The sequence below is a fragment of the Caloenas nicobarica genome, chromosome 1 (assembly GCF_036013445.1).
Source record: "Caloenas nicobarica isolate bCalNic1 chromosome 1, bCalNic1.hap1, whole genome shotgun sequence".
Lineage (NCBI taxonomy): Eukaryota > Metazoa > Chordata > Aves > Columbiformes > Columbidae > Caloenas > Caloenas nicobarica.
The window spans coordinates 161,128,052-161,152,481 of NC_088245.1; the positions used below are offsets into that span (position 1 = coordinate 161,128,052).

Consider the following 24,430-nt stretch of genomic DNA (forward strand, 5'->3'; position numbering starts at 1 on the left):
ATCTATGAAAATGTTAAGTTTCTAACATGTTTTACAATAAACACCAAATGAAAAGAAAAAACAGCCTTAGCTATAAAACTAGTTATTGTGAAATGCCTCCTATTTTGGGAAGTTTGGTGTTTTTTTTTTTTAAATTAGACTCGAGTCTTGGTTAATATAAAAACACAAAAACTGGGAAAAAAAATATCAAATGTCAAGCTAAGGTGAGGAAAATACTGACTTGCCATTGCGCAAATACTTTCATGTTTCTGTTTTGTCTATATTGCCTGCCTTCTTAAAAAAACCACAATGGTGCTTTGACTTCAATGAAAAACAAAAATAAAGTAAAATAAAAAGATCCTTGAGTGGCTTTTAGATGGTATCAGATGCAAAACCTTTTCTGTCATACTGTGCCTATAAATAAATAGGACTATTCATTTTTTATACTTATGCCTTTCTCCCAGAATAACCAATGTATTGAAATTCCAAGGGTCCAGCAATTCAAACTTCAAGACAGACCCGAGTGTGTGACTTATTTTCAGGTCTCAGCCTAGAAAGCGTTTTGTGGTTATTCATAACCTCTGATCTCATTTATTGACTCATTGTACAAATATTCCCTCAAAAGCCATCACATTTCTATGGACAGGTAAATACAATTTTTAAAAAAGCTAGCTGAATTTTTGAACTGTTGTAACTAATTCAGGATTATCTAAAACAGCGCTGTTAAGCACTGCCTGCTTTTATTTGGCCAGCCCTTGAGGAATGGCACTGGCAGGGCAGGGCTTGCCTGGGGTTTTTCCATTGCTCTGGTGACCCAGGGGTTTGGAGCCACTCTGGAGCCAAAGGTGTCCCGGTGCCCTGCCCAGCGGGAGGGGACGAAAACAACCCCCAAATCCCGTACTTATTTTCATGTCTTATTCCTACGGCACTGAATTGACCCAGCTGCACATTCGTCCATCCCGGCAATGGGATAAGGAGGCAAGAGCCTGGTGATTCCCACTGACTGTCGTCTGGCCCCGCAGTTGCCGTGTGCTCTGCAATTCCAGTGTCACTGCTCATCAGTGGTGAGATATTTTTCATACTAACCTGCACAGGGAAGGACCGTTTTGTCCAGTACTGAACCCATTTCAGAAACAGTTACAATCACAGAATACTTCGGGCTGGAAGGGACCTTCAAGCTCATCTAGTCCTACCCCCTGCAATGAGCAGGGACATCTTCAACTAGATCAGGTTGCTCAGAGCCCCGTCCAGCCTGGCCTGGAATGTCTCCAGGGATGGGGCATCTACCACCTCTCTGGGCAACCTGGGCCACTGTTTCACCACCCTCAGTGTAATGATGCGCTGTGGTCAATATCATGCGTGTGATGTCATTCCCGTAAGCAACTGACACACTGAACTGGTAAATACCCCGTTTATTTTTTTTCCAGAAAGCAACATCAGCTCATGATTCTCAGGTATAAACTTTACAGTACCAACATCAATCTTAAAATAGTATATAATAAAATTTACACCAGTATGTAAAAAGCTGAAAGTTAATGTTTTAAAAAGTCATTGTCTTAGTGGTAATTACATTGGATTGGGGGGAAATCACTCTGAATGAAACGTACAAATTTATTTTTAAAATGCCTTGAATCTTCCAACAGTACAATTAAACATAAGCGTTCTTGTCAAAGTGCTTTGGTGGGGTTTTGTCTGGGACACCGTTGTGGACTTTTGTACGAGAAGACATCACAGATGTGGCTCCATTATACGCATACCCCCTCCTGAAAAGGAAAGAGAATCAACCATTTACAGCTCATCCCACAGACAGGTAACATCTCTGTATCCAAGCATCATAGCAATATAAAACTAGAAGAAATGTATAGGAACTCACCTACAAATCTCAGGGGAGGGGGCGGGGGGACACCTTCCTTCCCTGTGTGGTCTCTTTCTGGTTTGAGATTCCCCCTCCAGCACCTCTCTTTGCAATTCACTTTTCTATAAAAGCGAATCTCTTGTTCACAACTAAGTAAATCCGGGCCCAATCATGAAATATTAAGGCTCTGGCAGATCCTAGGTGAACAGTTACTCCCTCCAGATGTGCCTCTTCATTATCACCCCTCTCTTGCTGCTGGAGGTCCTGCTGCCACCACTGCTGCCCTTCACCTCTCTCACTTTTAATCTGATGATTTGGGATTAAATAAATTTCGCCAATTCACACCTGTAGAGCAACCCGACCACTTTTCCTGCATCAGAGAATGCTTTTTTTTTCCCCAGCTGCAGTAAATTTACTAAATATATATAACAAGTATTTGTTCTGAGTCAATAGCTTTTCTTAATTACAGTAATGATGGAAAGAGCATTATCCTTAAATCCCATTATTTTCTTTCATCCACATGATGTTTTTGTGAGCCTCACCACAAAGTGTTTTGGAAATCTAATCAAACCATGTACATATAGCGGGTAGAAATGCACTAGTATTGACTTCTTTCAATAAGTACAACTTGTGTTTTACCTTGGAGAATTACCGTTTTCAGCTATGGAGAAGCAGAATATACTGCCACCAATTATGCAGAGCGAAGCTCCAGCCCATCCAATGAACAAAGCTGCTCCTAATTCATACCTACAGGAAGTTAACAAATGGGTTTAACACAAGACAGCATGGATTTAACAGGTTTTTTCTGAATAAAATAACTAAATTTTATTTTTTCTTTAATATATTTCCATTGACATACACATTATTCATCATAAAATCAGCAGCTCTGCCATTTACTTGAAAGACTTGAAAGGCTTTTTTTAGAAGAAATTTCTGCATTTGCTGTTTTTACCTTCCCTGGGAGGGGAAATACAGTCTTCTGTTCTTACAGTTCTTGGTACAAGAACTAAAGTAGCCAGTCTCCTAAGTCTGTGGCTGCATATCCACTGTCTCCAGTCAGTGAAATGAATCTGCCGAAGGATTGTGTAGATATTTCTGGCAGCTCGGGGAGGAGCGGGACATTGATGAAGGGGCTAGAGGTGCTGACTGCTGAAGACTAAGAGAATTCAACTGCAGAGAACTGAAAGCCACCTTCAACTATGCTCACCAAGCAGGCCAAGAGCAGATTTTTTACCGTAATCCAGGGAGGCAGAACTCAATGAAATGAAAAAAGGATAAGATCAGTATAGAAGAACAATATTCTAGTTGTTACATACATTAGGACCATGAAACAAACTCCCAGTCAAACCAGTGGAAGCTTCATTAGCCAACTGGATGTAGGCATACATAGAGGGCATACCTTCCGAATGGATCTACACAGCTACTCAAGGGAAATGTACATTTTTAATGTCTAATTCTTACAATTCTTGGAAACTGAAAAATAGATTCAAACGTCACAACAGGACAGTGGAAAGAGGGACTGTGTGAATGGAGCACGATCCATTCAGAGACAAGAAAGATGAAGGTAAACTATTCCCTATAAAAAAGAGCGGGAAGAGTCAGATAATTTGGATAAATTAACCCCACTCACCAGTAAGAGTGATCACGATTACAGAGTTCAAACTATTCCTGGCAAGGAACAAAAAGTATAGACTCTAAGAAGGTTTTTTTAAACTAAAAGCAGTAAAGTGACAAAATGGTTTCCTTAAGAGAAGCTGTAGGAACATTAGCAAGACAGCAAAGCAGAAGAACAGGTTTTCTCCTATTAATATTAGAGGTGTCTGAAGAAAAATGAAATCCATCTTGGCTGCAAGCACTGAGGTGTCCCATGCTGTCCCAAAGACTCTGCACGTGTTATTACATAGGGTGAAACAATTCCTTTGGAGCTCTTTTAAATCGGCAATACAAACTGTTGCATTTTAGGCATCCAGCCTCAGATTTCTTCGTAAGTAAGGCAGGTTTCAGAGTGTCCCCATGGTGGCCTCTGCCATTCCTCAGTTCGCAAATTCCTCAATACGTAAATTCATTCCTCAGTACATAAATTCAAACTAGAAGTCTCTTGAGCAACAGCTTTAGGCAGGTCTCCGATTCCTCCTGCACCCATATGTAGAATGCTTCTTCCAAATGCAGAAGGCTGGAGGGAAATTGTGATGGCTGAGACGATGCTAAACATCTCGTGTCATTCACTTCCCGCTAACGGTACCTCAAGCCTGTCTTTGATGCTGCCAGAATAACGTCAGGGTCGAAACCCAAAGCAGCACCCTCTCTCTGTGAAGAGCCAATGCCAAATTTCCACAATATACCCACAAAGCACACTAAATGCTTCTGAAACGCATATCGAAGAAAGAGTTCAGAGCAGGCAATGAAATACATTACTCCAACATATTTTACATTGGTTGAGAAAGGACTTGAATGCCACCCTCGGCTTAATCTGACCCAAGGTCACTGAATGAGCTACACTGTGCGCAATTCAAATACAACTTCTGGCTCTCCTCTCGGCCTTTATCTTTGCAGTCGCGATTATGTGTGCAAGCAGTTGAGCTACGTTGGTTGTTCAGGGGAAAAAAAAAAAAAAAGGGTAATACCTGCAAAAGATGTTTTACTGCCTTTATTTCAATATTTAAACTGAGCTTCCCATTTGCTCGCAGTAAAACTCCACTGTGAGGTCTGCCTGCTCTTTTGCAGCAGAACAGCATAAGAATACAGTGTAGGAATGGGACTTCTGGCAACAACCATGGTATTTTTCACTAGGAACAGTAAGCTTGATGAATTATTAACTTCTGGCTATATAGGCAGGCTCCATTTTCTTCACAGTACCTCACATCTTTGTTTCTTTTGGAGGCCTTTGGTTCCTGCCCTCACTGTATCAAACAAGCAGAAACTATAGCAGAATTATGGAGGAAAACTTATTATGAACTTGTTTTCAAGACAGCAGAAACAGTGTCAGCCCTACCGCAAACATGGATCCAGTTAATATTATTTATTCAGACTATTTTATTTCTATCAAGAAGAAACAGAAAGGCTCAGGCTCCTTATTGAGCCCTTACTTGGGTCTCAGGGAAATTTATACCCAATACTTCACATATTCTGGAATCACCACCAAGAAAACTTTGAAGTTCCACTATGTAAGAAGCCAAAACAATAAAGTCCGCAATGGTATAATTTACAGCCAATGTTCTCAGACTTGGTGGATAAGACATGAATCCAAAATCTAAGCACTGGTTCACGAACTGCTGCCTTTGTAGGTCCCGAGAACTCGCACAGCTTTAAAGGGAGTCTTTAGGGATGCTCATTATTTCTGATACGGATCCTGCAATTCTATGAACACTCGCTCCCTTAAATTTCATTGCATGTATAGTCAAAGCATTTATGTTAGTGCTTGTATGATCACGGGTTACAATAAGGTTTATGATCCAAATTTCAGTCATCTGTATTTGAAGATCTGTCAGCAAAATGTCCACAGACCCTGCCAAACACCTGTCTTCAAGAGGAGTCAAGATTGCGCTGTACTTGACACCTTTATGGAAACCGCCTTCTAGCAAAATCTTAAGGAAATAACTTTCTTCCTTCCCTGTCGAATGATGCACCTAATGAGTGCCTCTGTCTTGCAAAATCCCTTTGCTACATCCCTCACATAAATGCAAGCTTCCCTCCTGATTAACCCCATTTGCTCTGTGGCAAGCAGGGCAGAACCCTGCTGAGCTACGATAAGCCCGGGGAACAAAAATGACAGAGCAATCACTGTGTGGCGAGGTGTCAGTTTGTCATATTTCAACACACGGTTACTACAGTTGGAAAATACGATTAAATAAAACCACAGCCCACTCTCCTTCTCTGCCCAACAGGAGAAGCTCCTGCTCTCTGTTTACACGGGTTCTGGTGTGCAGCATGAAACTTAAGGTCTACTTCTGTGAAAGATTTATGGGTATAGGAAAGTACTTACTTTTGTGCAACAAAAGTAGGATCAAAGAACTCAGACGTAATCCTGTTTGCATACAGGGAACAACTAGTCATAGAGCACAACCCTGAAAAGCATAAGACAAACCATTCAGTGGAGCCAGCAGAAGACCTTTGGGCCTGATCCTGAAGCCAATGAAGTCACGGAAAACTGTGTGTGAGTTTCTGAGAAAAAAGAAGCAGGTCTGGTATGACTTCAACTACCCAAACTTAAAGAAATAAGGTATATTTACCAGAGAGTATGAAAATCAGTCCAGCTAAACAAGCTATTTTTGCTTTAGTCTGATCGGAGCCTCCGACTTTTGTGCACTTCATCCCGACCAGTCCGAAAACGGCTCCGAAGAAGCCCAGGCAGACAGCGGAGATCATCAGTCCTCTGCAGGCTTGGATGTAACCTGCAGTGAGAAAGAGTAAGGCTGGCATGAGAACTGGAACCAGAAGGGGTTTTGCCGTAGCTCCCCTCCCTCTGCGCATTAGGCATTCACTATAGCAAACTGAACCAGACTCTGGCTGGAGTAATGTCACCCCACCATTGAGTGCATTCTCCTAGGTGATGTATGACCTTCACAGGGCATCGTCGCCTGAGCCCAGCCCACAAGAAGCACACTATGGTATCCAGGGCTGCCAAAAATAAACCTGTGGCATTGGGTACAGTATCTGCAAGAGGCTGTACCCATGAGGTTTCGAAGAGCAACTCCAAGCGGTCTCTGCAGCGGCTGTCACAGGTTGCAGAGCCGCTCTGTGCACACAAAGCAAGTCTTACATGTCGGTCTTGTTGTGCGTGTGTGTCACGGGTGCAATAGGACGGCAGCAGATGGGCAGTGCTGACCCTGGATGGAGTCCTGGGCCTGCCTGGACATGCCACCGATTTGATTTAGAGCCAAGACGGCCCTCAATCTGCAAGAAAGTCAAATATGTGCTCAGCTTCATGGACAGCAGGAACCCTTTGAGATAAACGTCTGCCATGCTTAAGCCTGGACCAGTGTGGCTGGGTTTAGCCACAGGCGATTCTACCGTGGTGGCTGAGGCTGCTCTGAGCGGGACCTCCCAGGGGCAAGGCGTTCCAACAGGACAACCAGTTGCTTGGCCTCTTCTCCCTTCTGAGAACATCTTGGAATTGAAACACTGCGATAATCCCATATCACTATTTACAGGGTGGAACACTGCAATCTTACGCAGCTGAATAACCATGACAAGATGCTTTTCTTCATAACCTCTTGTTACGTCTCATTTAAAATGACAATGTGCTTCCACTATTAGGGTATTCATTCTTTTCACTTTGATCTCCAGTGGGTGGAAATGTTGGGAGCTAAACCACATTTTCACTGCCTATCACAGCAAATTTGACATCATAACAGATCAAAAAAACCAACCCTGCATAGAAGTCTTTATATATATATATATATAAACCCAGGAACTAGAGGACACGTAATAAAAACAGAAGGCAGCAGATTCAAAACAAAACGTGCGCTTGCTTATCCAACGAAGTTGTGGAACTCCTTTCCACAGGGTACCCAAATGCCAAAGGTTTGCAGAGATTCAGAAAGAGATTGGATATATTCATTAAAGAGAAACCTGTGTCTGGCTGGCAGGTCCTTTAGCTGGAGATGGCTATCACTGATGTTTGGCCACCTTCTGCTCTCCTTACTGCCACCCACTTTGGCCACTGCTGCAGGCACATCAGCTCCAGGATGACAGCCTTGTGTTTGAACAATATTTTTAAAAAACTCATTGATTCACAGCTTGGCGGAACAAGCAGCACACAAGAAGCAATTTGTGCCACCTAACACTCTGTTTTATCAGGCCTACGGAATTTTGGTGCTGTGCCGCACGTCTGCGAATGTAACCTACTGCCACTTATCGACATCTGTTGGCATGCACGGAGACTTCTTGCATTTGCATCGTGCTTCTGTAACCCTTCTGCTAAAGAAATACAAGAGTCAATGAAATAACTGCAACTGTCATGCGCCTCTCATGTTGGAATGTAAGAGAGAGTCATTTGTGCCTGTTGAAGTGTCTGTCATTATAAATAGGTAAATTAAGACTGAACTATAAGGTAGACTCCTATGGTAGAAGGATGAGCCGCCCTCCGGAGAAACCTCCTTTTCTCCATTCACGATAAATGAAGCGAAGAGCCCAGAGTGACTCACAGGGAACAGCCAGATCGCGTTTACCTAAAATCAGGTGAGATGATCACCCTTCTCATCCAGCTGGGCAGAGTAAAATTACACAACACTGTACTCCCAAAAAGTTCAGTTCAGACTCAGGTAACAGGTACACCTCTGCTTTTGAGTCAAATCCCTTGTTCTCACTCCTATTTTTTCACTTGGGCAAAACTCAAGCGATGTCTGTAGGAAAAGGGCTTCACAAAGATTTCAAAAGGTGGTTCCTAGTTTATAAAACTCAAGTCTGAAGAAAGCGGTCTTGCTTTGTTAATTTTTGCCATAGGCATGGAAAAGTTGGCTTTTACTACTTTTGATGATGTATAATGCATTTCTTGTAGCACACAGGTAAAGCAGGAGATGAAAACTGGCAAGGAAGCTATTATTTTTGACAGGTCCAATTTATTGACACTGTTAGTAGCTAACTGACACATTAAAGTGCTGAACCATGAACATATTTACCCAGAGGTCCTCTAAACTTTTATTTATGTCTGAACCTCCTAGGAGAAACAGTAAATATTCACCTCAAACAAAATAACCAGCATATGATGGAACCACATGGCTGAAATTCAGCTGTTCCTGAAGGTCAATACACAGTTTTAGAATAGGTAGAGGGTAGTGAGACAGCAAGAAATAATTAACTCACTCAGAAATCATTTTCAATTATAAACAGCATGAGCTGGTGGACTGCTCAGTTCTGTAGAATGAATAACCTTCCTCATTAAATATTTCACTCAATTAGGCAGGCCAGCCACAGCGGGACTTGTTTCAGTTCACCACACCAAACATCCAACCAGCACACCTTTTAAAAACAAAATATATGAAAAAAATTCACAATCTACATAGAAGAGCAGAAGACTCCATTAGTCCACTAGATTGACTGGAGCATTAGGAAGCCTGAAAGTGTGAAATCAATCTTTTCACCAAATCCAGCCTCCTATTGCTTGGACCCCATGTTAAAACTTTTTATGGCATTTGGCTGTAAAGTAATTAAACTTTTTCTTTGCTCCCTAGAAAGCAAGAACATTACATTGCTTACCAAGGCCTATAATGCAGAGAAGTGTAAGGGGGAGCTGCCTATTTCTTCACACTCCTCCACTCAAGACCAAAGACTGTCCCCTTTCCAAGTATTTATCATCTGTATTTGCACCAGCTGTGGTAGGAAGCTTGCTATGTATGCATTGACCACCCAAATGAAGCTCCCGAGCAACAAAAAACCATGTTTTAAACAGACCAGCAGTCATGTTTAGCTACATTCCAAGAGAAACCTATTTCAAAGTACTTTTTTTTTTCTTTTAAACAAATGTGTTTTGTCTTGCATTCAAATTAATCTTGTTAGAACGTCATCTTTCTTGCCTCGCTGCTCCCACGCTTGCCTCTCATGCTCACAAAGAGTTCGGAGGGATTCATATATTCCTATCATATGACACTCAGAAAAAAACACGTAAGCAAAGTTCTGGGGACTGTCACTTTCACAATAAATGCCTCCACTGGCATCCCGCAGCCTGCATCACGTGGAGTATAAGAGGTTGCCTTACAGATACATCGCAGATTCCTTCTAAAAGTACACACCCATTGCTTTTGTATGTTTTTCTAAGCTCTAATACCTTCTTTTAGCTCGTAAGTAAATTTTCGTTCAGCTCTGTTCTTGCACAAGGCCATTAGATCCACCGTTGGAAACATGGTAGCTGATACGTCCTCTTTTGAGGATGGTGATTTCATCACTAAGTTTCCACCTATGACCTGTAGCACATACAAGTAAACCCAAAATGACTGTAAGTCTCACAGACAGCAAGAATAGTTTTGCTCACACACCGAATGTGGGGCTGAGCCCTTAACGAGGCCTGGCCAAACTGATTTCTTGTACAGGAATGCATGAAGGTGGAGGGGCATCACCTGCAAGTTTCTCTGGTGGCCACTCATGTGGAGCGATGGTCTGAAAGCCATCAGGGCAGCCCGCTACCCTACAACAATCTGGGGCACGCCGTGACACAAACCAAAATAAGAGTAACGATCTCCGGATCACTCCTGACCCAAACTAGGACATGGCTTCTGAAGAAGGATTACACGACCAGCATGATGATACCCTGATTCCTTATCCTCATGTTTTCATCTGACCTTCTGGTAGACCTGAGTGGTCCCTCCACACAAGACCGTCAAAACTCAGAGGTTTCCAATTTGACAAAAAAACCCATTTCCGTAGAAGAGTAACTGCTCTGCAAGGCAAATCCATTTTGAGGAGAGCAATACGTTATCCCTATATGTATCTTGATAAGGTTATTGTTTCTGCTCACAAACACTTACGGGAAAATGGGAAGCCAGAGCTGCCCTTTTTTGTGTCTTCCGAGTCCCTCACCTGAGGATGGAGTGAGGAAGTTCCCATGTTCCTGGTCACAGGGAAGGGAATTTGGCTTAGCCACATAAGTCTGGGCACAGAGGAAGGGAGAGGCCACTTGAGGGCTGAGACAGATTTGGCTTCATAGAATCATAGAATAGTTTGGGTTGGAAGGGACCTTCAAAGGTCATCTAGTCCAACCCCCTGCAATGGGCAGGGACATCTTCAACTAGATCAGGTTGCTCAGAGCCCCGTCCAGCCTGGCTTGGGATGTCTCCAGGGATGGGGCATCTGCCACCTCTCTGGGCAACCTGGGCCAGTGTTTCACCACCATCATTGTTCATGCTGACATACAAATCCTTCTAAGCTATGCGTAACACACTGGAACTGTGACGCCTGCACCAGGGCAGGGTTAGGGCGAAACAGGGATGTACCCACCCACTGCCAGATGGTAACGGGTTCCCAGCAGAGCCCCACAGGATCTGGCCCCACAGCATTTAGAGGTGTTATTAAGAAACACTGAAGCCAAGCTTCTTCCCACTACTAATAAAGAGTCTGGCCAGGAGGGTAGGATAAGGCCCTTCCAGATGTGCACTTCGGACCCGTTTCTTTCCAAAATGAGTTAGAGCTCAGACGGCTGTTTCACTGTGCAGCAGGTGCCTCAGAAACTCATTTTTTGGGCAAGTGGAACATGTTAGCCAACACATTAGGTATCCCAGACTTGAGTTTGGAGGCAGGGGTGGTAAGGACTGCTGTTGTGTTTCTTTTTTTTTTTTTAATTTTAAATATTCCCAATTCTGTACACTTCGTCTGTAACTACGCTCTTCTTATTCTGAAAACAGATTAACCCAGAACTAAAAGAACAGCTAAACAATAGATTCGGTGGATCTGAAATGTTACACACCAGTGCTCACTCTGTGCCCGCCTACACACAGACCACAGCTCCTTGCCCAAGCCTGGAAACCGCATTCTCAGCTGCTACACTTGGCCATAGGGTCAGTGAGTTGAGCCAGCTCTCCTACCGTTTCACAGGAACTGGAAAACCCCTCTGTGACCATGGGGCTAGGTCAAAATAAGGTCTGGGGAATGGTACTTCTCCAGCCAAGGGAAGCATCTTGCAAGAGTGACACTTAAGTGTTCACTGCGTTACCTCTTTTTAGTGTCTTGACCTCTTTTAGCCCTTTGTACATACAGAGCTTAAATGTTTTCTGGTATTAGTATTAATTAGCTTCACAACAACATTAATCCCTGTTATCATAATATTAATCTCTGTTAGTGATTTGATTAACAGACTTTCTTTTCCTTTTAAACAAACCTTTCCCACCAAAATCCACACCCAGAGTCCAGTGCAAAGGGAGGGCCTGGCCAGACCGCGGACAGTTGGAGTATCACAGATGCTGGGACCCTGTGTAGTTTATTAGTTTATGACTATAAAAACTCAGAAAAGGTGCCATCATTTTAAAAAACTTTCCTCCCTTTCTTTACTCTCACTCCTGAGGTTACAAACCAATGCCATCTGCACTTTCCCCGTTTCTACCAGCCATGATCAGTGCAGATTTATCAACTAAAAGTTTAGCTGTTCAGATTTCCTGCAGCAACCCAGTTTCCCAGTTGGGCTTTCTTAAAGGGCAAAAATGTTTCCCCTTCACCAGAGAAGAAACCCAGCACCAACTCAGTCTTTGGTGTCAGGCACTAGAGCAAAACTCTCAGTTTTGCTTCAAAATAACACTGTCCTGAATCCAAGCCGAGCTATGCAGCAGTTTTGCATACCTTTGCATCCCTTACTGCCCCAAGCTTTTACACTGTCATTTATCAACGAAACAATTACATCCAAGTTAATAACCGCTTAGCAAAAAAAGGAAAGGAACATTAATTAAACCAACATGACGCCAAGGCTTGTTCTTCTTCACTGACCGTTGCACGGCTGGCAAAACCACAAAAAAGAGGATTGTCACGACAGTCAGAAAATAAATCGGCAAGAAAATTTTGCCTGCATTCTTCTTGTGTCAAATCCACACGCACAGAAGTCTTCCGATGGGGGGGGGGGGTGGGGAAAAAAAAACAGGAGGTAGTGACAGTGAGAAAGGCTAAACCGGGCACTTAGGAACCAAATATAAGCTCAATCAGCATGTGTCTGGGGAAAAGACCCCCACTTCCATGGGTGTGCACAAGCAGCACGCTGCCACCTGCTCGGGGACAGGGGGGCAGTCGCCCACGAGCCCGCGTGGAAGCCGCCTCCACGGGGTCCCCGCTGCCCCCCGGGCCCGCTCGGTGCGCCCCGACCCCCGCTGCCCGCCAGCCCCGCCGAGGGGCAGCCCCAGAGCCCCCGATTCCCACAGACCGGCACGGGATGTGTGTGTGGGGGGGAACTGAATTGGGATAGGGTTCGGCGGGAGCCTGACCGTCCAGCGCCAGCATGGATGGGAAGTCCTTGCAGTTGGAGACACCGGTGGAGTCGGTCACGCAGGTTTTCCAGAGGTTGGCCCAGAAGGTGGCGGTGGTGATGACCGTGCCGTCGATGGTGGACACCTTCCAGTAGTCGGTGGGCAGCGTGGAGGAGACCAGCACCCAACCCGAGATGGTCAGCAGGAAGGCGATGATCTCCGCCGACGTGCTCGCCATGGGCCCGGCAGCGGGCGGACAGACGGACGGGCGGGCGGACAGACGGACGGGCGGGCGGGCGGGCGGCGCGGAGCCGCGGCGGCGGCAGCCCGGCAGCGGCGGAGTCCGACGGCGGCGGCAGCGGGCGGAGCGGGGCGGTGGCGGCCGCGGCCGCCCTGGGCTGCGCAGCCCAATCAGCAGAGGCAGCTCCCGGCGCCCCCGGGGCCGCCCCCGCCCCACCCGGCCCCCGCGGAGCCTGCCCGGGGTCCCCCCGGCCGCGGCGGGGCGGGGAGCGGGGCGCTGCCCCCGGGGCGGACCGCAGCCCTGCGGCACGGCCGGGAGGAGCGGGGTGATTCCCCGGGGCAGCAATAAAAAACAGACCTGAAAAAAAAAAAAAAAACAACGAACGGCGGCACGACCTACAACTACGCTTTAGCTTCTCCTTCCCCTGCAGGTGAGCCCGGCAGGGCAAGGGACAGGGTGGCAGCAACTTGGCAGGTGCTGGAGACATTCCAGGCCAGGCTGGACGGGGCTCTGAGCAACCTGATCTAGTTGAAGATGTCCCTGCTCATTGCGGGGGGGTTGGACTAGATGTCCTTTGAAGGTCCCTTCCGACCCAAACTATTCTATGATTCCTTAGCAGTTTTCTCAGTAGTTTCAGGTTTGCATCTCTTTCTCCGCGCAGACATCCTTCTGCCCCTCAAAAACAGCCCTGCTGGGGGGTAGTTTCAAGCAAGGCTTATAGAAAGGAGTCGTACCAACCATATTGAGCACTCCATATTCATGCAAGGAGGTAAGCTTTTAAAATATGTGGCAAGGTTTTTTAATCCTCTGAATCTCAGCTGGCCTCCAGTTATTATCCGGCCACAGACGATACAGCTTTTAATAGCTGGTTTTGCAATGTGAGGTGATGAACTTGGGATTTTCTACCTCAGTCTTAATGCACTGGCATCCGATCCTGCAGCTCACAGGGGTAAAGCTATCCACTGCGGCTTGTCCTCTTGTCTGAAGCTGTTTACTTTCCACATGAGTAGTATATTTGCCATTGATGTGGAAAGTACACTGCCAGTCTTTACTTTCCTCCTATTTATTTCAAAACTATTGTTACATTTTCTAAACCTTTTTGCCAGATGGGCAATCACTGAAGGATAAGTAGCCACATTGACATCATTATTCATATGATGAATGCTCTTTGGTTTTGCTGTGTGGACACAAACCCGGATGTAATCACATTATAGATATTAAAAAAAAAAAATTAAAAAGAAAAAAAAAAGCTAGACTTGGGTGTACCCTTGGATGTGTGTCAGAATTCAATGGGAACAGGCTGTTTGTTGATCTGTTAATGCCCCAGCATGATAAAATGGGGTCCACAGCCGTGTTTGCTGATGTGTTGGCTCGCTGCCTGCTCTCTGCCTCCTTGGTACCCTCCAGCTTGCAGGTGACGCACAGAGGCACTGGCAGGGAAGAGGGAGAAGGGAATGCAGCAGTAGGCATGTTTGCACAGCAGCATTGGGCATGGAGTCTGCTACAGCTCCCGTTCAACCTCTGTGCCAAGATCTCCTCTCCTCAGGAGGGAGAAGAGAGAGAAAAGAGAGAGAAAGGGCCTAGATGTGGGTGAGCTGCACTCTGCTGTGGTGGTGGGCTACAGCCAGAGCTCACTTCGGGACACAGGGAAGTGCTTCTGGGTCAAGCAATAGGGGCATGACCGTAGATCCAAGTGTCATCTACATGACATTCTGACCTATTTATTGTAGGACATGGCAGCAGAAAGGAAAAAAAAAAAAAAGAGTTTTGAGTGTTTTCCCCCATCATAGCACTTTCAGGTCTTGCAGACTGGATTTCTCTTGGTGGTGGAAAGCTAGGTCAATCCAAGCAGCTATCAGCTGGGATCTAATCCAGTCTGAGGTAGGAGACTTGAGTCCCAGTCTGGGTCATCATGTTTACTTGACGCAGGGAACTCACCTGTTCTTTTGTTGATAAAGCCAATGTGGTTAGTGTAAAGCTTACTGAATCCCAGGGCCTATCAGAAGGTTACCGTATGCTGCCACGCTATAACCAGAAGGCTGGAACGAGTGTTGAAGGACAGAAGTACAGCCTGGGGACTGCCATGTCTGAGTCTGAGCCCCAGGGAAGAAGAGGAGGAGGAAGAGAAGCTTCCTGACAAGCATAAGCACCCCTTCCCAGAGGGGCTGTGGAAGGGGTAGGCTGGGTGGGTAACCCTGCTGAAGGTGGGTAACTCTGCTGAAGCTGCTGTGGGCTCCAGCTGTGGTCTCCAACAACCGATTCTGCTGTCCCAGACCACTCTGCTTTCAACAGAGTTGGACTTTGGTTGCGATATGGAGTGTGAATCCATGTCCCTCTGGCAGGCACCTATCTATCACCAGTGACTTCAGAGCGAGCCCTATGCAGGTGGCTTAAGTTAAATGAAGTTAACTCCACCTCAAATCTACTCTTCCTAGGAGCAAAGACTCTTCAAGCAGGGCTAATGTGTATGTTTATTCCTTTGTAAACACCTTTTTATCCAGAATGATGTAAGGTGGACTCAGAATACACAAGAACCAGACTCACTTCAGCTTCAGGGAAAGGCTCCTCTTTTCTGCTCCTGACACTGCTGCTTCTGGGGACATTTATGTTACTAGTCCAGTTGTTACCATCTTTCTTATGTAAAAATCCAGAGGTTGAGCTTGTGGTCTCCTCTGTGGTGTAAACCCAAAATGACATTGTGCACGGCTGAGTGTTCAGGTTGAGCGGTAAGGGAAGCTGCAAGAGATGCCCTTCCTCTATGACATTTTCTTTGTGTTGGCTGGGATCTGCAGGGATTAGATGTTGGAAAACATTCATCTGTGAGGCTATGTTTCTCCCTTTATTACATTTTCAGCTTTGCTCTCTTGTGCAACTGCAAATTCTTCCATCATGACTGTAACCCACGTGTCTTCCAGTTTCCAGTTTTCCAGAAAACAATGGTCCCTTTTCTCTCCATTGCTGTGCTGGGAACTTGATATCCATATGAAGACATGCCTATAACTCCCTTCAACCCTTGTCTTCCTGCCACCATAGCTCCCTCCAGCTTTGCCTTTGCTTACTTGGCTTTCTTGGTGATGCTTAACTTGTGTACTGGAGTGAGACTTGGCCTTTGCTTTGTTTCTTGTTCCTGTGTTTTGGGACAAGCTATGCCTTGGGAATTTTGTTGAAGCTCCTCAGACTGCTGTGGGACTGATTCCTGTTATTTTCTGTACATAAATTGATAAGAACATTGCACAGTTTTGTGCTCGGTTATTTGAATGAGGCTGGATTTATTCTCTCAGACTGGGAAAGAAAGGTGCTCACATCTTTTTTGTAAGAAAAGCAACCCTTGTGTTTCATTTTTTTGTGGTAAATCTCATTGGCTCTTGGGCATAAAAATGGCATTTTGAGGGGAATTATGAGTAAGTGTTTAGAATAGAATAGAATAGAATAGAATAGAATAGAATAGAATAGAATATTTGAGTTGGAAGGGACCTACAATGATCACCTAGTCCAACTGTCTCACCACTTCGGGGCTGACCAAAAGTTTAAGCACGTTGTTCAGGGCATTGTCCAAAGGCTTCTTAAACACTGACAGGTTTGGAGCATCAACTACCTCTCTAGGAAGCCTCTTCAAGTGTTTGACCATCCTCTTGGTAAAGAAATGCTTCCTAATGTCCAGTCTAAACCTTCCCCTGGCACAGCTTTGAGCCATTCCCACGTGTTCTATCACTGGATCCCAGGAAGAAGAAATCAGCACCTCCCCCTCCATTTGTGAATCCATGTTGACTGTGCCTGACGTTTGCACTGTTATTTAAATGCCATTTAGCAGTACCCAGTAGAATCTCCTTCATAATTTTCCCAGGAATCGGGCTTAGACTAATAGGTCTGTAGTTCCCTGCGTCTTCCTTCACACCCTTTTTGCAGGTTGGAATAACGTTGGCTAGCTTCCAGTCAGCAGGGACCTCCCCGGACCCCCAAGATTTTTAAACTACATATATTTTACAAATCAGAATAGAATATTATTCAATAGTTGGATTTTTACAATGTACAAAAATTTCTTGTATTCCTGTGTACAGAAGTCCTTCAGAAATGGCTTTGCTCCCAAGTCTGAAATGCAGGATATTATTTTAGCTCTTGCAGGATCAAAATTACAAGCAATCATAAGTTAAACACCGGATGACAACAGCATTTGTTCTTCGGCCAGGATAAGCAGGCTAGGGTCGTCATGCCTCTGTCCTAGAGTAATTTTCCTTGTAATTTTACCATGCACAGATTGGGCAACTTGAGACTCTTTCCTGGCTCTGCCGTGTTGTGATTTCCAGGGTGCCTAGAGCACTTGTGCAAAAGGAAAAAAAAGTACCCAACTTTATTTTTCTAAGGCTGAAGGACAACTTCCTTGTTTGCTAGGGTTTCAGTGAGAATTTAAATATTGAAAAGGTAAGGCAGACATGCAGGGAATATAGACAGGCTTCTAAGAGCATCATCACCTGGACAAAGTTGGATCTGCTGTCAGTGGTAGATCTGAGGAGTACACCTCAAATTGGCATATGCGTTAGAGGAGATTAACTTGACTGTAAAATGAGGAGGTTTGCATGGTGTTCTGCACTGGGAAGAACAAAAAGTGCTGCCTAAAAAGTGGGCAACTAGGTCCTCTTCTCCAAAAGAGAGTAGACAAAGGGATGTTTCTGTGTTGCCTAAAAACAGTCCATCAGAGTGGGAACATCAGTTAATGATCACCAGTCCTTGCTGGAGTCGCTGCTGTTGTTTTTCTCAAGCTATAAGAAATTGAATTAAATTACTGCATGTCTTTTGTAAACTGCTAGGACAAAAATGATTTTAAGCTATGCATTATGTACGTATGTTATGTAACAAAAAGTAGAAAATTTAATAGGAAGTGACAACTCAGTTTTTAAGGAGTGAAAAATTGCATTCCATAAGCTAATAAACTTTTCTCTTTCTCATTCTGTGCAGCACGTTCCAACACTACAGACTTTTGTTTCTTGACACTGAGATTAATACATTATTCCTTTTTTTCTTTTTTTCAGCTTGGCTTAATTTTGTTGAAAAAAGGCATGTGTTGTTCTCTGAAAGTTTGTAATACAATGCTTTTAAAAATAGATATAACCTGTTTAACAAACTAAGCAGGAAATGTGAAGAAGTGCATCTCCTACTTTACTGGAGGTGCATTCCACCTGGCCAAGAGCACAGGTGCAGCTCTCGTCGTTCAGAAGTTGCCTCCACATCAAATTAGGTTTTGCTAAATGCAGGTAGATTGCAGTGATGAGAAACTTTCAGACTGATCTTTAGAATATACGGCCCTATATAAAGCAGTTTACAAAGTGTTTGCAAAATAAAAGAATACGGTATCTAATGGAATTTAAAAGGATTTAATCGAGGTGGGAGGCAGATAGGCAAATGTCTTTCCAAAGCAGCCGGTGTTCAGAAGCGATCCTTGCCATGAGCCATAAAGATGAAGAGGTTGAGTCCTGACCGGCGGCTGAGCTGCAGGCCAGGGCTGAGACAACGGTGTTCCCAGAGCGGGAACACTTTCCCACCGCATGTGTCCTCTGCCCTCGTGTGCCACAGCTGGTCTCTGCCATTTCCTGAGCACTTGGTGGATCTGGGCATGAGGAGTCTGTCATCTTTTACAGGTACCAAGGTAGCTCCCAGTCAGAGGACTCGGAGAAGCTGGAATTGACCCTCTGAGAGGAGCAAAGCAACAGGACGAGGGGCACGAGTTGCAACATGGGAAATTCCAGTAAGGTATTAGGGAAAAATTGTTTACCATGAGGATGGTCGAGCCCTGGAGCAGGCTGTGGGATCTCCCTCTGTGGAGGTGTTCAAGACCTCACCAGACATGGCCCTGAACAAGCCCATCTGATCAGATGTGTTTCGGACTAGGCAGCCTCTGGAGGTCCTGAATTGTTCTGTTACCCTGCGATTTTGTTACCTCACTGAAGCAAATAGAGTAGCACTGGGATGCAGTTGGCTCATTATAGCTCTAAGTGGTGCAGCAGTGCAACTAATGATTACATATTATATATTACACTCATAATACATAATGGCAGGTCATTCCTACTACCCTGTTATTTAGCCCACGTGCTGAAATCTTTTCAGAGGTCTATGTACTTCAGTTCATAGCAGCAGTACATTTAACAACTTTTCCAGCTGGTTACACATAGGGAAATATTTCATAGAATCATTTCACTTGGAAGAGACCCTCAAGATCATCGAGTTCAACCATAACCTAACTCTAGCACTAAACCACGTCCCTAAGAACCTCGTCTACAGGCCTTTCAAACACCTCCAGGGATGGTGACTCCACCAGTTCCCTGGGCAGCCTGTTCCCATGCCTGACAACCCTTTCTGTGAAGAAGTTTTTCCTAATATCCACTGTAAAGCTCCCCTGGTGCAACTTGAGGCCATTTCCTCTTGTCCTATCACTTGTTACTTGGGAGAAGAGACCAACCCCCTCCATGCTACGACCTCCTTTCAGGTGGTTGCAGACAGCGATCAGGTCTCCCCTCAGCCTCCTTTTCTCCAGGCCAAACAGCCCCAGTTCCCTCAGCCGCTCCTCATCAGACTTGTGCTCCAACGGTCATCCTTTTTTTTTGAGGATGCCTCTGGATATGCTAAAGAAAACCCAAAGCGGGGAGCATGGCATGGAGGCCTTTAGCTCTGCCAGTGAAATACCCTTCCTGAGACAGCAGGGTGGGGATGAGGAGGAGAGAGGAGCTGCTGGAAAAGATGATGAGCGCGTGCTTAAGCTAAAGCAGGTGGTAGCAACAATGGTAGAGGAGATGATGCGGTGTGAGGTGACTGGCAAGCATGGCAAGGGTCCCAGCGGGGGTAGAAATGAGCCATGGGAGATCATGGGCAAGGGGTGATTATTTACATTGTGCTTTTTGTACTTAGCCCTGGTTAGGTACAGCCTAGCCCTCAACCCAAATTTATCCCAGTTTGGAGCTGGGAGGAGGGGAAGACAGGTCAAGGTGAGGGTCAGCCTTATACCTTCCCAGCAGTATCTCTCTCTGCAAGGAAGCTCTTCCCCTGCCCTCCTCCGCTTCCTCTCCCCGATTCCCACAGTGGACCCGTATTTACTCAGAGAAGGGTTGTGTCACAAAGAAGGTGTTGTGGTTTACCGTCTTCGGCACCACTGTTTGTCAGGCACCAGTTGTCCCGGCCGGTGGCACAGAAAGATTTCATTTAACCGAGAGCGTGAAAACCACAACCTGGAGCAAAGCAGATTCTGTAGCGTGACTTAATCTGAGAGCAAACAGGCCGGTATCAAAAAAGGTCACGGTGACAAAGCGGAGTTAAAAGCTGACTTAGATCAACATGTTCAGCAATTCAGAAACAAAGGGAATAAGGAAATAATATGTGACTTTTTTTCGATCAATACAGATTAAAAAAAAATTGATAAAACAGGTTGAAATTAATGTGCATTTGCTCCATCAGCAATACTGCTTCTTTTGATCCTACTGGTTTGATTTGTTTTCTGAAGTGGTGTATTTGAAATAGAAGTGATAGCCAGACTGATCTGACACAAGTGGGTAAAACCCTCCAGCAAAAAGGGGAGGCTGCCTACAGGCACAGAAGCTCTTGGGTAAAGAGGAGAGATTTAAAATAAAATTTAAAGGTACTGAGCTTAAGGAATCACAAATACAACTGACAGTAATGAGGTCTGAGGAGAAAAAAACACCTTAAAAACATAAATGCCGATGGGAGCGTGCACGTGCTGGGGTACACAGTCTGGTTTCCCCTGTCTTCCTATCCTCCGAGAGCACTGCCTTATCAAAAAATCAAATGGATCAAATGTACTCAGAAGGTTTTTAGTGTAACGAGCTGGGCTTTGGCTCATTTTGTGTGCAATTTGCGTGCAGCACGGGTTCTTCCTATTCCTGAGTGCAATGTTGTGATCACAACTGACTCTCAAGAAAACAGTCTGCCAGTGCCTACTGCATGCAGTGAAATAGTATATTGCCTAGGAGAAAATTCATTTGGACTGCTTATTTTTGCTGGGTCTCAGGCCAGAGTAGCCAATAAGACATTCGCCAAGAGCAGGACACAATGTGCTCTACCTGTTCTGTTAATGCTTTCACGTTCCCATACTGAAAATATTTTTCTTTCATTATGTTGCAGCAGTTCTACCTTACCACTGTCCTTGCAAAGAAATAGTGTTTTCCACTGATAATAGAGATTCAGATATGCCCAACATTCTTCTGTTTTCCTCTTTGTTCAAGTGTCTTTTCTCAGCCAACTATCTATTTCTGTGGCTCATTTAGGTGTTCATTCTAGCTTTTTAATTCATTATAGCTGCAAGCCAGGTGAAAAAGGGCAGAATCACTTTTGAGAATTTAGTGTTAAAACTACCTAAAGTCTTTTTTCATGTCAGAAATGAATTTCAACTTTTAGAAAAGGAGATATTCTTAAACAATTTTGACTGAAGTCCAGTTTGTAAGGAAAGTTTGCAGCACTGAATGATGCCTCATGCACACAGTCAATGTTTCTGGGTTTAGTGGTGAGGCTTTCACGTGGATTTAAATATTGCACTGCACTTTTTTCAGTAAGCAAAGTTGTACAGTGGGAGAAAATGGGATAATGAAGCAATGTGTTTACTTTGTGCCAGCTCTGGGAACATTTAGTTTCTTTTTTTTTTTTTCTTCCCCCCCCCCCTTTCTTTTTGGTGTGATTATCTTACATGTTACGTGTAGGAAGGAATCAGAAAACCTTCCAACAGCGAATTCATAAATTTCAGATGTCTCCATGTGACAAAGTGGTGGCTTTCGATTGTAAATTGTTAGACAAATACCAACAAAATAAAAATGCCAGTGGATGTGAGGTTGGAGACACCAGTGCTTATTGCAGTGGCTACCCTATGTTTTTCTACAGGATGGTGCACTGCTGACAAAAATGACTTTTGGTGATGTCTGAGGATGAAGAGTTTGCTGGGAAAGATGGCCCAGAGCCTTTTTTTCATGCGGTGTTCTGGGAAGTGTTAACTTTTCTATGTACATATGGGAAAAACCTGATTTGGTAAGAGAGAGTTAGGACATAACCCGGTATGCAGAAGCCACAGTTTTGCTGTATCCATTAAAGAACCTGACACCAATGTCAAAATTCAGCTGGAGGAAGCATTTGCATTATTGCTGGATATACTGTTAATGTAAAATACTGTACTTTAGTATGAAATGCAAGACATAATCATGCATGAAATTCAATTCCTAGTCATAAATCCCCCACTCTTCCCTCCAGTCCCATTAAAGACAGGGCATCTCTGGAAGATGTGCAGATTTATCAGAGGAATTTTCTTGCCTGTAAAGGAAACTTAGAAAGACTGTCTTAGGTGTAGGCATCAGCTTATAGATGCCCATGGACAGGCTGGTCAGTGGTGGGGCACGTTAGAGCCTTGTGGAGCTGTGGTCCTGTGCCAGCCATTGTCCTCACCGGGCACTTTCTGGTGACACGTCACATGCCCTGAGCTGTGAAAATATTGATTTTGGGATCACATGTCTGAACCAGTTTCAGTTTTCCTCCCATCCCAAACAGGAGCTATCCTCAAGCTGGGATCCTTGTCAAGCCGATGTAATGCCCTGGAGGTTCCTCCAAGCCCTTTTGCTGCCTGTACTTTGCAGGAGGTTTTTCCCACCCCTGCCACAGCTGTTTTCCAGCTCTGGAAACCCCGGTTCTGGGCACCTCTGCAGGCTGAGGTTTGCTTAAGTGTGACCCAAGTTGCTAGTCCCTGTCTTCTGCCTGCAGGGTCTCTCAGCAGAGCCCTATAGCAGCTCTGTTTCAAGCCACTGCTTCTAGGGGGACGCTGGCTGAAGGTCACCAGCCTCAGGCAGGCATCACACCCCAGATCTGACAAGAGAAATGAAAGAAATGATGGTTTTGAAGGTTGAGTTTAAAGTACAGAAAGGAAAAGCCATGATTGAAACAAAGGGAAAATTCAATCCTCCCCTGTGTTCAACAGAAGTTATTTCTCATATTTTTCTAGCAAGCCTCACTCCTGGAGCACTGATCGAGCAGCCTCCATTTGCCCATGCCACAGCCCAATATTGTCCTGGGCTCTTCCAGACCTCCCACCCAAATGTACACATCGGCTGACGGCTCTCATCCCAATGAGTCGCCGCACGAGTAGCTCAGCAAACGGGCATCCCCAAGTTTTGAGCCCAAATCCCTGTGCCCCTCTCACGTCTCCAACGGTGGCTCCCACAGGCGAGCGTCTCCTGCAAGCAGAATCTGCCCGGTTGTCCAGTGAACCTCACGGGTGCCGGCACATTTCTTGGCGTTTGGCAGGGACTAGCGGCATCTTTGGACGCAGGCCTAGCAGCTGACAGGCTCTTTGCCCGGCTGCATTTCAGCGATTAACCTGCTACCTCTGTCTGTCAGCTTATGGGTTTCTACACCACACCAGAAGGACAGGAAGGTTAAAGATTTGCTTGGACTGTCTGAGGCTGGTATGATGCCCCAAGGGTGGGCGTCCGTCTAGATATTCAGCCACCACGTGGTCAGAGCAATATCGACAGCTGTAGATAAAGCCCATTACAGCTCGTGTTGCAGACCTTGTGTTCCAAACAAGGCTTGGGATCTGTGTTTTCCAGGGCAGGACTGTAAGAGGTCACTCTCCTCTTTGTGCTGCCCCTGAGCTCAACCCCTTTTCTCCGAGACATTTCTCGGCACGCTGGTGTCTGTTGGCTTGTGAGAAGGGCCCCTGCCAAGCTCTTCGGGCGTGGAGTAGGTCGTTCCCTTCTCATTTTTGAAGTTTCATGGTTAATTTCTAATGAGAAGTGCCTTTGAACTTCTGAACTTTAAACTCAGTGGAGTGAGCCCTCCCTTGAGTACATCAAAACCTGTAGCTGCGCTTAAGGGAAGGATTCATGCCACATACTCATCATGCCGAGAAGTTATCCATAGTCCTTTACGTGGCACATGCATCACTGAATATATTCATATACATGAGTAAATAAAACAAAGCCATTAGACTAGGATATGCATCCCTGAAAACAGAATTTGGTCTGCAGAATATCAAATGGACTGAAACACCAGTCACTGATATTTTACAAAGAAAATTTCTCACTTCTTCGAACAAAGCAAACAAGCACACTCTCATATATATGTATTGGTATATGTTGAAAGATGGTGATACTAAGACTTTTTTTATCCTTGCCTTATATCATGTCTAAGAATAGGAGAGATGAGGCTTTTATCATAACTGTTATTTCCTTGATATAGGAGCAAAATTATTAGCCACAAACACCACCAACCACAGTTTCATCTTTTCTTAGGAAAATTGAATGCCTACATGGCTCAATAAGTAAGCACTACCACCACCAACTGATGAAGCCAATTCATAAAACAGCAAGAGAGAAAGATTTGGGATAAATAGAGGAAACTAGAGTAACTCAACCTCCCCCTTAGCAGATAAAAATGTTCTTTTCCCTTTCATTACAGAAATCTACAACTAGGGACCACAAATGGTGTCTGATCACAGGG

At 44.9% G+C, this 24,430-nt stretch overlaps 1 protein-coding gene across 3 annotated transcripts in view; it reads right to left on the minus strand.

Annotated features, from left to right (window-relative positions):
- Positions 1–1,425: 1,425 nt before the first annotated feature.
- Positions 1,426–24,430, minus strand: part of CLDN10 (claudin 10) — a 58,061-nt gene continuing 35,056 nt past the window's right edge. The window contains exons 1-5 of one of the 3 annotated variants that reach the window (XM_065651259.1): positions 12,730–12,981; positions 6,064–6,225; positions 5,817–5,898; positions 2,474–2,581; positions 1,426–1,742 (exon numbers count right to left, since the gene is read on the minus strand). In XM_065651259.1, coding sequence (XP_065507331.1) covers positions 1,628–1,742; positions 2,474–2,581; positions 5,817–5,898; positions 6,064–6,225; positions 12,730–12,949 — 687 coding nt within the window. In that variant the 5' untranslated portion in view covers positions 12,950–12,981 and the 3' untranslated portion in view covers positions 1,426–1,627. Of the gene's footprint in view, positions 1,743–2,473; positions 2,582–5,816; positions 5,899–6,063; positions 6,226–12,729; positions 12,982–24,430 lie in introns of those variants that run through there. The other 2 variants (XM_065651276.1, XM_065651267.1) reach the window with 2 other exon arrangements.